The 12,447-nt window shown below is 49.0% G+C and overlaps 2 protein-coding genes across 2 annotated transcripts; both read left to right on the plus strand.

Moving 5' to 3' along the window:
* The first annotated feature begins 4 nt into the window (after window positions 1-4).
* Window positions 5-6,367, plus strand: atg3 (autophagy related 3). Its single transcript, XM_085399067.1, has 12 exons — window positions 5-212; window positions 360-401; window positions 491-540; window positions 2,205-2,275; window positions 2,506-2,613; window positions 2,814-2,866; window positions 3,126-3,204; window positions 3,275-3,309; window positions 3,384-3,536; window positions 3,674-3,801; window positions 4,298-4,366; window positions 4,851-6,367. Exons 1-12 carry the CDS (start codon window positions 141-143, stop codon window positions 4,930-4,932), a joined length of 942 nt encoding a protein of 313 aa, XP_085255193.1. The 5' UTR covers window positions 5-140; the 3' UTR covers window positions 4,933-6,367.
* Window positions 6,368-7,494: 1,127 nt separating this feature from the next.
* Window positions 7,495-12,447, plus strand: slc19a2 (solute carrier family 19 member 2). The gene is made up of 6 exons (XM_085399066.1): window positions 7,495-7,678; window positions 9,113-9,679; window positions 9,777-10,023; window positions 10,134-10,323; window positions 10,774-10,915; window positions 11,005-12,447. The coding sequence occupies exons 1-6, from the start codon at window positions 7,556-7,558 to the stop codon at window positions 11,206-11,208; spliced, it is 1,473 nt and encodes a 490-aa protein (XP_085255192.1). The 5' UTR covers window positions 7,495-7,555; the 3' UTR covers window positions 11,209-12,447.

Here is a 12,447-nt window from a genome sequence, read left to right on the forward strand (position 1 = left end):
CTCCTACACTTCTCGCGAGAGTTGTATAGCGGAAGTTTATAGGCGAATCATGTGACTCGGTGTAGCTGGCAGTGTGAACAGCTATGCCAAAATAGTCGGAGCTCTGACAGGAAGGTTCAGATCCCAGAGGATTCTCCGATATGCAGAACGTGATCAACACGGTGAAGGGCACGGCCCTCGGGGTGGCCGAGTTATTCACCCCGGTATTAAAGGTAAGCGCGGCAGCTAGCTGCTGGTAGCTGTAGCCGCTCGGACGTCGGGGCTTCATTTGTGCTCTCGGTGTGAAATGTTTGACACGCAGCTGCTTCACCGGAAGTGAAGCGGAGCACTAACAGCTTTCGCTTTGTTGTTAATGACAGGAATCGAGATTCAAAGAGACGGGAGTCCTCACGCCGGAGGAGGTGAGACCGACACAGCCCCGCATACACTGTTCCTCCGCGGCTCTGCTCAGGGCCTCACCTGTCCGCTCCTCTGTCTGTCTGTCTTTCAGTTTGTAGCAGCTGGAGATCACCTGGTTCATCACTGCCCCACATGGAAATGGTGAGAGGCTTAATTCATGTCAAACACGACGAGTCCGTGTCATTAAAAAAGAAACGCACGAAAGACGAAACTAGACGCTTGGTGCAGTGTTTCTGGAAGCGCGCGTCTCCGTGTGCTCCGACGGTCAAAGCTCAGTTTCTCCACTCATTCAGACGCCACATTTATACACGTCGTTCCTGTGACAAACGTTTGACCTGCAGATGGAAAATGTAAAAAAAACCTGCACTTTTTTTTACTGTAGTAACACCACAAATGAGCCGTTTATACAAAGAGCTTGAAAAGGGGCCGCTTTCCCATCATCTGTGCTCATGCTTACATGCTTCATCATCATCATCACCACAAAGGGTTAAAGGAAATATACTGGGCACCATAACTAACTCAAACTCCAAGTAACTGCTGCAAACCAGCACTGTAGGGGGACAGAATGACCAAACCATCAGCGTACGTTAAAAAAGGAAAGATCATACAAAGAACACGTATGTGCGATATCCTTACATGTGCGGGCTCGATTGTTAGAGCTCCTGGAAACTGTGGTACACGGTCCCATTCAGTCCATCGAGCAGTTGTCAAAGAGCGCAGAGTTGGCAGTCTTTATCAATCTGTCCAAACAAGTTTTCGATGCACAGAGTGGAGCTGAAACTGTGAGATTGCACCACACAGTGCAACGTCACCCCCACCCTCCACTAAGACAATGAAACCCAGGTGCTGCTGTGATGGGGGGCGCTGTCATAACCTTGTTTACAGCTGTGCAGCTTGGCTGCAGTCCTCGTCTTCAGTAGTAATGACAGAGCTTTCTGCCCCTTTGCTTTAGTCACAAAGTGTTGATCATCTGTGGACTTGCTCTGCTGATGAAATGTTGCTCCGCCTCTCTGACTCAGTCTTTATTAGCCACCAGCTGGCAGGTTCAAACCCAGAGCTTCTTGATGGGAGGCAGCAGTGTTACCGCTGCACCAGTGTGTCGCCAACATTGTCCGTCCTGCTGCAGTGTGGTGACGATTAATGTTGCCTGTGCTGACAGCTTTCACAGGAACGTTTGTGTGGAAAATGAGGATGCGGCCTCAGAGCTTGCATGAGTGTTGAATGTGTCCGAGCGATTTCACAGCACAATGGAAGAAGCTGTTGTGATGCAACACGGAGAAACCCAGCTTGTGTCATTATGGCACATCATCACACACTGAAACCTGCTGCCACAGAACAGAGGTCGTTTTTTATGTTTTGCATGTCAAATGCAGGACAAATGTAAAAGCTGGATGTAGTTACTGTGACCTCCCCTGTTGGAGGCTTGATTTGAAGCCATGAAGTTGATATCGGTTAACGGTCAGTGATAATGGCTTGTGATTGACAGCTTGTTAGTTAATGTGAGTTCATGCCACAGATAATCTTCCATTGTGAAATGCAGCATCGCCACGAGCTAGACCCAAACTGAGGACACAAAGCCGTTTCACTCAAGAGCCAAAGCCACAGCTGGTCCACATCTAGTGCTCTTTAGACTGAAGGACCTCGTTAGACTTCATGTTTCCAAACCAGAAGCTCAGTCCATGTTCTTCACTGTCAGAAAGATGAGAACAACTGTAATAAACTGTGGTTTGTAACCAGGGTGGAGGTCTCAGGACCTGAGCCGGGCTAAAACGGCAGCAAATGATCTGTTTTTTCTCTCCCGTCAGGGCCACTGGAGAAGAAGCAAAGGTGAAGCCATATCTGCCACAGGACAAACAGTTTCTCCTGACACGCAATGGTGAGAGGCAGACTTCAGGAATTTCAGTCAGCAAGTCTGACTCACTGCTTCAGTGTTTAGTGACACAAGACTGAACCTCAAGTGCCTTAAAGTTCAGGACAGGACTGAAGTTTTTAAAGATGATATTGTGAACAAATAATTTTGTGTGTTTCAAAGTGTCATTGCTGTGTGTGTGTGTGTGTGTGTGTGTGTGTGTGTGTGTGTGTGTGTGTGTGTGTGTGTGTGTGCAGTGCCCTGTTACAAGCGCTGTAAGCAGATGGAGTATTCAGATGAGCTGGAGGCCATCATCGAGGAGGACGATGGAGACGGGGGCTGGGTGGACACCTACCACAACACAGGTGTGATGCTGGTGGTACCCACGCACAGCTAACTGTTCGTCGTGGTTCACTGTCACATACTGGAGTGGGCTACATGCTTCACATACGATCACACTGATCAATCTCATTCTGATGACGTGGCCGTGATATCAGACGTGTGCTGAGTATTTCCTGATGACTGTGCAGGTGTCAGTAAAGATCCCCTGAATGTGTCTGTGCAGGTGTGTTAGGAGTCACAGATGCTGTGCAGGAAATCTCACTGGACAACAACAAGGTTTGATTTCTAATTAATATGAATGTAAAATCCTCCACCGCTCTAATAGTTCCATCCCTCGGCTGAAGGACCGAGGGCGTGCGTGACGGAGGGATGTTTCCTCCCAGATTACTGCTCAGATGTGAATGAAACGGTTCGTTTGCTCAGTTTCGCTCCTTGCGATTGGTGGACCATCATAAAAGCCTCGATGCCATCGATTGCGTCTCCGGTGTCTGATTGTGCGGTTACATATCTGTGCTCTTAATCTGAACTCTTCTAGGATAAGAACATGAATGCCCCGTCTGCAGCATGCTGTGATGATGAGGATGATGAAGACGGAGAAGCGGCAGATATGGAAGGTATTGATCGTGTCTTTCTGTGGTTTGGATGTGCTCCCAGATCGGCCCTCACACTCTGCTGTCTTTTCAGAATATGAAGAAAGCGGGCTGTTGGAAACAGACGAGGTACGCTCGCAGCGCTGTCTGACCTCGGCCATCATCCGCCCGACTCCGGCCTGACTCTTGTTTTCTGTCTCTAGGCAACCCTGGACACCAGCAAAATAGCAGAAACTAAAACCAAAGCAGAACCTGGCAGCGAAGACGCCATTCTTCAGACGAGAACATATGACCTGTACATCACATACGATAAATACTACCAGACCCCTCGACTCTGGCTCTTTGGATATGATGAAGTATGAACTTTATTCTTCGTGGTATAGAGATGATAAGCAGTCGATAGACTCCGAGCGTGAACATCTGCAGTCTGCTGCTTCTTGTTGAGAAGGAGCGCAACCAAAACTGAGACCAGCTTTGTTGCTTTGTCTCCCAGGACAGGCAGCCGCTCACTGTAGAGCAGATGTACGAGGACATCAGTCAGGACCACGTGAAGAAGACGGTCACCATCGAGAACCACCCCCACCTTCCTCCACCTGCCATGTGCTCGGTTCACCCCTGCAGGTGAGAGTTTCGTTTGTCGCGTTGAAAGATGCAGACCCACCACACAGCTGCACCTGTGATGGTGTCGAGGCTTATTGTGCTGAATGAATGAATCGGGAAAAGATGGATGACACTGTGGTGGGTTCGGTGATGCTGATTTGCACTGTGACTTCTTCACTGCGCTCTAAGAAGCCAAACGTTGTCACACACTAACTTCCTGTTTTCACTAGAAGCTGCTGCTCCAGCCCAAAACCTGTTTCACACGTTCAACTCACTTCTGTGTTCAGTTCAACTTGATTTCTATACCGACCGCAGATGTTATTGTAAGGCAGAGCCCCTGCAACAGTACTGAGTGATCACATGACCATTAATAGCGAGTCAGCTGGTGCTGGTATCGAGTCGCATTCTTCTGCGTCTCCGCTGAGATAAAGGAACCGTGGTCGTGTTTAAGGATGTCTGTGTCGCAAACCTTTTGACAAGAACCTTTAACCTTTGAACTCGTGACCTTTGCTTTCAGGCATGCTGAAGTGATGAAAAAGATCATTGAGACTGTGGCAGAAGGAGGAGGAGAGCTGGGAGTGCATATGTATCCTTTGATGATGTCACGCGTCACCACAGCGACGCAATGAAAGGAAAGTGGCTCCGTTGAGAAGCTTAACTTTGGGCATGTTGTGTATTTTCGGCTATTTGCAAAAGGAAAGTGTCAGAGCTGTTGGAGGTGTGGGCGCTGCAGCAGCACCCAGCAGGGGAAGCTCCGGTCAGCAGCAGAGCCAAAGGGCAGGCAGCACAGAGAGCCTGTGTCGCTCTGCTGGCTCCTAACAGCATCTCTCCAGACCAGCCAAGAAGCTGCCTGAGGAGGTGCCAGGCTTACCAGGATAAGCAGCAGGGATGGATGTTTTCACCTCTGTACACCAGCAGTTCATTGACGTATCAGCACTTCGATGTTTTATAGGAGCCGGCTGCAGCCAGGCAGGAAGAGCAGCACTCGGCGGCTGGCCTGCAGCGAGTGTTCGTGGTCAGGCAGGTGGTCGCTCTACCCCCACCTCTGTTTCCTTAACTGATGCTTTCAGGTATCTTCTGATTTTCCTCAAGTTTGTGCAGGCCGTCATTCCCACGATAGAATACGACTACACGAGACATTTTACCATGTAGGTGCCTCTGCTGCAACACCACGTGCACACGGGAAATACCAGAGATGGTCTCCGCTCTCAATACAACTGGTCTGCTGAATGTTTGTGCTACTCTAAGATGCTTTGTGTGGAAGTGTCAAGGATATGAAACGCTGTCTCTTAAAAGAACGGGCTGACGTATTAGGACACGTGCTTGTTTTCTGCTGAACCCAGAGAAACCCGATCAGCATCAGTTTGATCTGTGTGTATGCAGCACAGAGTAGGATGCTGTCATGCAAACGGCACAGCTACCCTGCTCTGTTGCATAAATTCAGATACATTGTGTGTAGTTCTGTCTCTGTGATAAGCTGGCTAAACACATCAGAGGTGAGGTCTAACCCTCGGTAACCAAGGTCCTCATCACCCAAGAGCTGGACTGCACCTGCAATGTCTCTGCGGGACAGTGAAGCTTATTGATGGTTAGTGTGATTAGGAGTGTTTAAACAGAAGCTAAGCAATGTCCTGCTGCAGGGAAGGATTGATGTGTGCTGCTTTAGTTCCCAGTCTGACACTCATTCATGTGTTGGTGTAAGATCAGGTTTGCTCCTCCCACAGCGCTGCGCTGCTTAGCCCCGACCTTAGAGAAACTAAACGAATCCTCCTCTTCATCATGGAGGCGATCCTGCAGTTAGGAACTTAAAACTGTCACATTCAAGCTTGAAATCACTGCTGCTTGGTGCGAGTTTGTGGTAGACGATTCCATCAGTCCAGCACTCACTCTGCTCTCTGGCTGCACCAGCCTGTGGAAACAACTCTGTGTTTAGCAGCTTCGGCTGCATCCACTCGTGCTCATGTCTGCCCACTTGTGTCTCAGCTCAGTGGGTGCTGAGACACAGGAAAACTGAAGCAGGAGCCCAACAACTTCTGGATGGCTACAAATAATAAAGCAGCCTTGTCTCGACGGCGGCGTCGAGGGAAGCTCGTGGAGCACGGATGTTTCCCGTCAGCTGTCCTCGCTTCCATCCCAACGCTCTCTGCGGGAATCGAGGCTGAACCTCAGTTTGTTGAGAATGTGCTGATCCCGTTTCTGTGTCGGTCTTCAGTTGTGAGCAGGTTTCTAATTGATGCTTCAGAGGATTTGTTGTCAGATGTAACTCTGTGTCTAATGTATTACTGACCTTTGAAGAGGTTTGCTGTGACCTCTGCAGAGCAGCCTCACTGATGCAGTTTAACTACACGTCCATTTTTCCTGTAACCTGTCATGTTTGGCTCATTACAGTGGCAGCACTCATCCATACAAAGCATCTGCTTCAGTAATCCACAGCTTGCTTCCTCGTGTGTTGGTTGATCAAATATTCTCTTTGTATCTGTGCCTGTTGGCCCAGTCTTCTAATTTAAGTTGCTTGGTGGTGAGGCTTCACCGTTTCAGAAAGATGTACATTTATCAATAAAGAGTTTCCCAAATATTGCAAGAAAAATGCTGTTTATGGATGTATTTATTGGTGCTGGGGAGGGGCGGTGGTAAGTAAAACATCTCAAACCTAAAAATGTTCCTTCATGATACACGTTATGCTGCAGGTGGCAAGGTTACAGGTGAAGGAAAAGCCAGCACAAAGTGTCCTGGTCGTAGTTCTGAGGCCTAACAGCTGATGGCGTTCCCTCCCTACAGCTTGTACGTTTGCTCTCTGCATGACCTCAACGTGCTTAAGCCACTCCTTTGTTGCCATAGCAGCATCTGACTGATAACTGTCTCCAGCCTCCTGGCTGAGGGAGAAAGATTAGCATCTAAGATTTTCCATCACTGGCCCGTCTGCGCCTCACTGTGGTGAAGTCACAGTCAGAATATTACATGAGATCAATAAAACAAGGATTTTAAATAGAGAAATGTCAGACTTCTGGAAAGTCTAATCCTGCATGTGTACTCAGTACTGCCTCAGTGCAGCGTGGCATGGATGCTGTCAGCCTGGGGCACTGCTGAGGTGTTGTTTTGTTCCGTCTCATGTCGCTCATCTTTCTCTTTTCAGTGGAAGTTTTTCTTCCACAAGCTTTCTATTAGTGTTCTTTGTACAGCGCTTTGGGGACACCAATGATGGTTTTCTGCGGAACTGTCATGTCAGCAGTCAGGATTGTGATTCCTACTGAACCAGACTGAGAGACCATTTAAAGGCTCAGCAACTCTTTGCAGGTGTTATGGATTAATTGGCTGATTAAAGAATGACCCTTTAAGCCTACAATATTGAACCTTTTCACCATATTCTAATTTTCTGAGCTCTTGAATTTGGGCTTTTCATAATCTTTAAGCCACAATCATCAAAATGATAACAAATAAAGGCTTGAAATATCTCACTTTGCATGTAACGAGTCTCATATCATATATAAGTTTGGCCTTTTAAGTTGGATTACTGAAATAAATGAAAGTTTGCGCGATATTCTGATTTTCTGAGTTTCACCTGCATCTTTAGCGTTCGTCACACAACTGTGTGAAAAGCCTGTTTCAGGCCGGCAGGGGGCAGTAGCTGTCCATATAAACGCGGCGTTGCGATTCACACTCCAGTCCAGAAGGTGGCGGTAATGTACCTGAAGTTGTTTGGCACCGCCATAAAAAGATAGAAGAAGAAGAAGAAAGAAGTAGAAGAAGGACCGGCGTAGGTCATGCTGCTTCAGACATGTCGGTGTTTTTCCCCACTGTGCTGCTCTGTGTCTACGGCTTCTTCACCAGCATGCGGCCATGCGAGCCCTTCATCACCGCCTACCTGATGGGACCAGACAAGAACCTGACGGAGACTCAGGTGAGCTAGCTCGCTGTTAGCAACAGCGACTCTGAGGCGCGTCTTAGTTGTGTCGTCACGCTCTGTAGCATCAGCGTGCGTTTACACTCTGTTAATGTTCACGTGAAGTAAGTTGGAGCTAAGCTGTGGACAGGCGGTGCCGGGCACGCGCAGAGGACCCCCAAAACCTCCTCACTCAGCAACCCGCTTAATCAGGATTCCGTCATTTAGTGTCATTTGGCTGATAAACAGCAAAGATCAGCAAAGCAGAAACTAAAGTTTATGAGAGCAGCAGAGATACAAAGGGCGTCCCGGACCAGCTCACCCCAGTCTGCGGCCGGGGGCTGCTGGCGTGGGGCTCAAGACATGTGATGTAACATGCTTTTAATCAGCTGCTCAGCCTGCCTGTGTGTCTCTGTCTGAAGGATGGAGTCACGTAGCTGCTTCATCCCGCTGTTACACACTCTGACTCCCTCATCAAATATCAGGATCACATCAAATGTCCTGGAGAGCAGAACAAAGACCACTGGCTCCTCCTAGATGGTGGAGCTGGGGTCAGCCCAGCAGGAGAGAGCCTGGGCTGGTTGTTGGCAGCAACTGGACCTTTAAATAATAAGAAACGACTTACTTTTAGCATTGTTTTGAAGGTTTTTTGAGACTGATTCTGAAAGTTTACCATGTCCTGGTGTCATATCAAAGTGAAAATACTTTGTTTTATTGCATGTACGTGTGGTTTATTGTCAAAGGAGCTTGCAAAGAAAAGCGTCTGGACTTTGCAAGCTCCTTTGACTACGATGACCTGGATGACTGAGAACCTTCAGACATACGTGTGGTTTATGTTTCGCAGTTTGTTTTTCGTAAGAACTGTTGCATTTGCAGTATGACAGTTATTACAAAATGTGCTGTCGCAGGGATGTTGCATGGTGCCGCAGTGTACAGCGTCAGGCAGGAAAGACTGAAAATGGCGATCTCAGTGTTGGAGCAGTAATCCCAGAGACCCTCGCTGTAGACGGAGTAATCTCCCTGAAAAATAACCAGAATTTCTGGCTAATCCTTAAATAATTACTTGTACAATGCTGAGGCTCTCAGCAGGCCTTCAGAAAGCAAACCTTGAATCTGCTTGGATGTGCCCACTGTTGCGCTGTCCAAAGGCTGGGACGACCGTGTCGTACCCCGAGCCTGGCTTAGCTATTTAAGTAACGCCGATTAATGAGCAGACTTTTTTGTTTTTGCAAGGTAAGTTTACCTCTCTGTAATTCCTCAACTAAAACGTTAACGTTAGGTTTAATGTTCACAAAACGGAGCCACACGTCCGTACGGTGCTGAGCAGGATAGCTGCACAGGAGATCAGCAAGATCACTGACAGGTTTCAAATGCACAGCATCCTTGTCATTTATTGATGCAAAGGAAAGTGAAAGGAGCTCTAATCCATGCGGTGACTGTTTCTGTCTGCAGGTTGTCAATGAAATCTTTCCAGTATGGACGTATTCCTATCTGTTCCTGCTGTTCCCCATCTTCCTGGCCACTGACTTCCTCTGTTATAAGCCGGTGTTGGTGCTCCAGGCCAGCAGCTTAGTGGTCACCTATGTCATGCTGTGGAGGGCACAGGGCATGCTGGCCATGCAGCTGCTGGAGTTTTTCTACGGTCTGTCCACAGCTTCAGAGGTGGCCTACTATTCCTACATCTACAGCGTGGTGGAGCCGGAGCACTACCAGAGAGTGACTGCTTACTGCCGCAGCGTGACTTTGTTCGGATCAGCGGCTGGGTCTTTGACCGGTCAGTTGCTGGTATCCGTGGCCGAAGTTGACAAGGTCTACCTCGTCATCATTACACTGGCGTCAGCCTCTGTGGCTTTTCTGGTGCCCTGCTTTCTCCCCATGCCCAAGAGGAGCTTGTTCTTCCACAGGCGTGCAGGAGCAGAGGAGGCTAGGCCCCGCAGCAGCAGCAGAACCGCCACCAGGATGGAGAAGGCGGAGGATTCGGACAGCAGGGTGCCGCTGAACAGGCCGGATATCTCCAGGGTGAGTGAAGCTGCCGTATCTGGCCACGGCTGTGATGAGAGATTCTGAGTTTGTACGATTGTGTGAAGAGGTCACACGTCTGCATTTGTCTGTGCAGGCATCCAGGTCCTCTGAGGCAGGAAGTGGCAGCAGGGGGCTCGTGGCGGTCCTGCGGATGCTGTTTGATGACTTTGTGCAGTGCTACAGGTGTCGCACCCTGCTGGCCTGGTCGCTGTGGTGGGCTCTGGCCACCTGTGGCTACTTCCAGATCATCAACTATTCTCAGCCACTGTGGGAGCACATTCTTCCATCCAAGGAAAACATCATCTACAACGGCTATGTAGAGACCCTGTCCACGCTCCTCGGTGAGGCTGCTCTGGTTGCGTCACAGCAGACTGTGTAAAGCTGTGACGTGAGCACACTCTCCCAGCGTGACTGACCTTTGACAGCAGCTCTGTGTTCCTCTCGTCCACAGGGGCTCTGGCGGCGCTGCTGGTGGGCTGCCTGCCTGTGACCTGGGCTCTGTGGGGGGAGTTGGCTCTGTGTGTGCTCTCCCTGCTCATGGCTGTGTGTGTGTTTGTCATGAACACGGAGCACATCTGGCTGTCATACAGCTTCTACATTCTCTTTAGAACCACGTACATGCTGCTCATCACTGTGGCCACGTGAGTACCCAATCACCAGCCACATATGATATCCTGTATCATGATATCCTGTATCATGATATCCTGTATCATGATATCCTGTATCATGATATCCTGTATCGACGTCCAGTGCACGCGCGGCGATGATCCAGAAGTCAAACCAGGCCGAGACGGCAGCACTTCCATGGCTCGTTTCAGGCAGAAGTGCAAACATTAGTGTTATTCCATGAAGCAGTTCTGGCACAGCTTACTGGAAATTTAAAAGCAGAAATTGAATCCATGTGAGGGATTAACAGGACATGGGAAGATTGTTGTTTGGAATAAGGAGCACATTGAGCTGAATGCGTGGGAGCACTGCTGACTGTAGAAGTGCATGTGTGCAAACACGAGGAGACTGTTCTCCATCTGACTTCCTGTTACTGCTCACACGCTGCGACTGCTTGTCTGTTCAAACTCATCTGTCTCCCTCAGGTATCAGGTTGTGGCCAGCCTGAACATGCAGCGGTATGCGCTGGTGTTTGGAGTGAACACCTTTGTGGCTCTGCTGCTGCAGTCTCTGCTCACGCTGGTGGTGGTGGACTCCTCTGTCCTGGGCCTTAAAGTCTTCACTCAGGTGAGGAAGTATAACAAATGTAGAACTTGTGTTGTGCTTATTTAGCTTCCACGATGTAGATGTGATAACTTCTTTGTTTCCTTCCTTAGTTCTTCATCTACGGTGCCTACTTTGCTGTCATTTCTGCGATCTTCCTCTTTGCTGGGCTTTATAAACTGGTCTCCAGGCGGCACTCTGAGCAGAAGGCTCTGCCCGGCAGCCGAGCGCAATCGGAGACGGACTCTCCACCGATCGGTGGCACAGACTCCAGGACATGTGTCGGTGAAGGTTCTCAGTCATCCAGGTCATCGTAGTCAAAGGAGCTTGCAAAGAAAAGCGTCTGGACTTCTTTAAGTTGCTTGAAGACGTTTCACCTCTCATCTGAGAAGCTTCTTCAGTTCTAAGGTCAAATGGTGGAGAGTCCCAGATATAAACCTAGTGGGAGTTTCCCCCCACAGAGGGACAAAAGGACCCCCTGATGATCCTCTAATCGCCTGAGCCAAGGTGGGAAACTGGGTGTGGGTCCCAATCAGCCAGAGTTTCGGGTGTGTTCATTGTGAAACCTGGCCCCACCTTATCATGCGAATTCCTGAGGTCAGATGGCCCAGGATGTGAGTGGGCGTTAAGGCGTCTGGGGAGGATCTCAAAACTGGATTATAGATGGCAGAGAGTTGGTGTCATAAGCCCCGCCTCTGTTCAAAGATGGTCGCTCACAGTGGACATAGATGCTTCTTTCACTCCTCTTTCAAACCATCTGTCCTCTCTGTCCAAACTGTGAACGTTGGCATCCTCAAAGAGTGACCTTTGACCTTTAGATGCAGATGGACTGCTGAGTCTTGTCCTGTGGAGGTGGCTCTTCTGTGTTGTGCCATGCGCTTGTGAAGTGGCTGTTTGGTCTCTCCAATGTAGAGGTCTGGGCATTCCTCGCTGCACTACACAGCATACACCACATTGTTAAGTCTGTGTTTTGGGGTTTTGTCTTTGTGATGAACCAGTTTCTGTCTGAGCATGTTGCTGGGTCTGAAATACACCGGGATGTCGTGCTTGGAGAAAACTCTCCTGAGTTTCTCTGATACGCCGGCTACATAGGGGATGACAATGTTGTTGCGTCTGTCCTTCTTATCCTCCCTCGCTGAAGAAGCTTCTCTGATGAGAGGTGAAACGTCTTCAAGCAACTCAAAGAGGTCCAGACGCTTTTCTTTCCAAGCTCCTTAGACTCCAGGACACACCACAGCGATTAGAGCCTCACACGCAGGCGTGTGGATCCACAGGCTGAGCTCAGTAATGTCCACTCGCTTTTTTATGCGCCAGAGTAGACTGTAAGTAGAAGGTAGATGTCAGACTGCCTGCACTCGCCTCGCACAATGACTTATTACTGAAGAGCTCTGACAAGCAGACACACAGCTGATGTTTGTTCCTATAAATGTACAATACGCACACAGGCTGCTCCTTAGACTTGATATAAACTGCTGAACAATCAGTAGCAATGGTACGTTATTAGCCCTCCTCCCTCTGTGCTGCAGAGCAAGTATTAAATGTGTTTGTGTGTCTGA

This window comes from Rhamphochromis longiceps, linkage group LG23 (genome assembly GCF_057381845.1).
Source record: "Rhamphochromis longiceps isolate RC_006_pf linkage group LG23, R_longiceps_female_GT1.1, whole genome shotgun sequence".
Lineage (NCBI taxonomy): Eukaryota > Metazoa > Chordata > Actinopteri > Cichliformes > Cichlidae > Rhamphochromis > Rhamphochromis longiceps.

What these genes read in the sequence shown, in the direction of transcription:
- atg3 (XM_085399067.1), top strand. Translation starts at nt 141, where the DNA reads ATGCAGAACGTGATCAACACGGTGAAGGGCACGGCCCTCGGGGTGGCC. An exon ending in GAGTCCTCACGCCGGAGGAG is followed by an intron (nt 402 to 490) that starts GTGAGACCGACA and finishes TCTGTCTTTCAG; the next exon opens with TTTGTAGCAGCTGGAGATCA. An exon ending in AGAAGCGGCAGATATGGAAG is followed by an intron (nt 3,205 to 3,274) that starts GTATTGATCGTG and finishes CTGTCTTTTCAG; the next exon opens with AATATGAAGAAAGCGGGCTG.
- slc19a2 (XM_085399066.1), top strand. Translation starts at nt 7,556, where the DNA reads ATGTCGGTGTTTTTCCCCACTGTGCTGCTCTGTGTCTACGGCTTCTTC. An exon ending in GACCCTGTCCACGCTCCTCG is followed by an intron (nt 10,024 to 10,133) that starts GTGAGGCTGCTC and finishes TCTCGTCCACAG; the next exon opens with GGGCTCTGGCGGCGCTGCTG. An exon ending in GCCTTAAAGTCTTCACTCAG is followed by an intron (nt 10,916 to 11,004) that starts GTGAGGAAGTAT and finishes TTCCTTCCTTAG; the next exon opens with TTCTTCATCTACGGTGCCTA.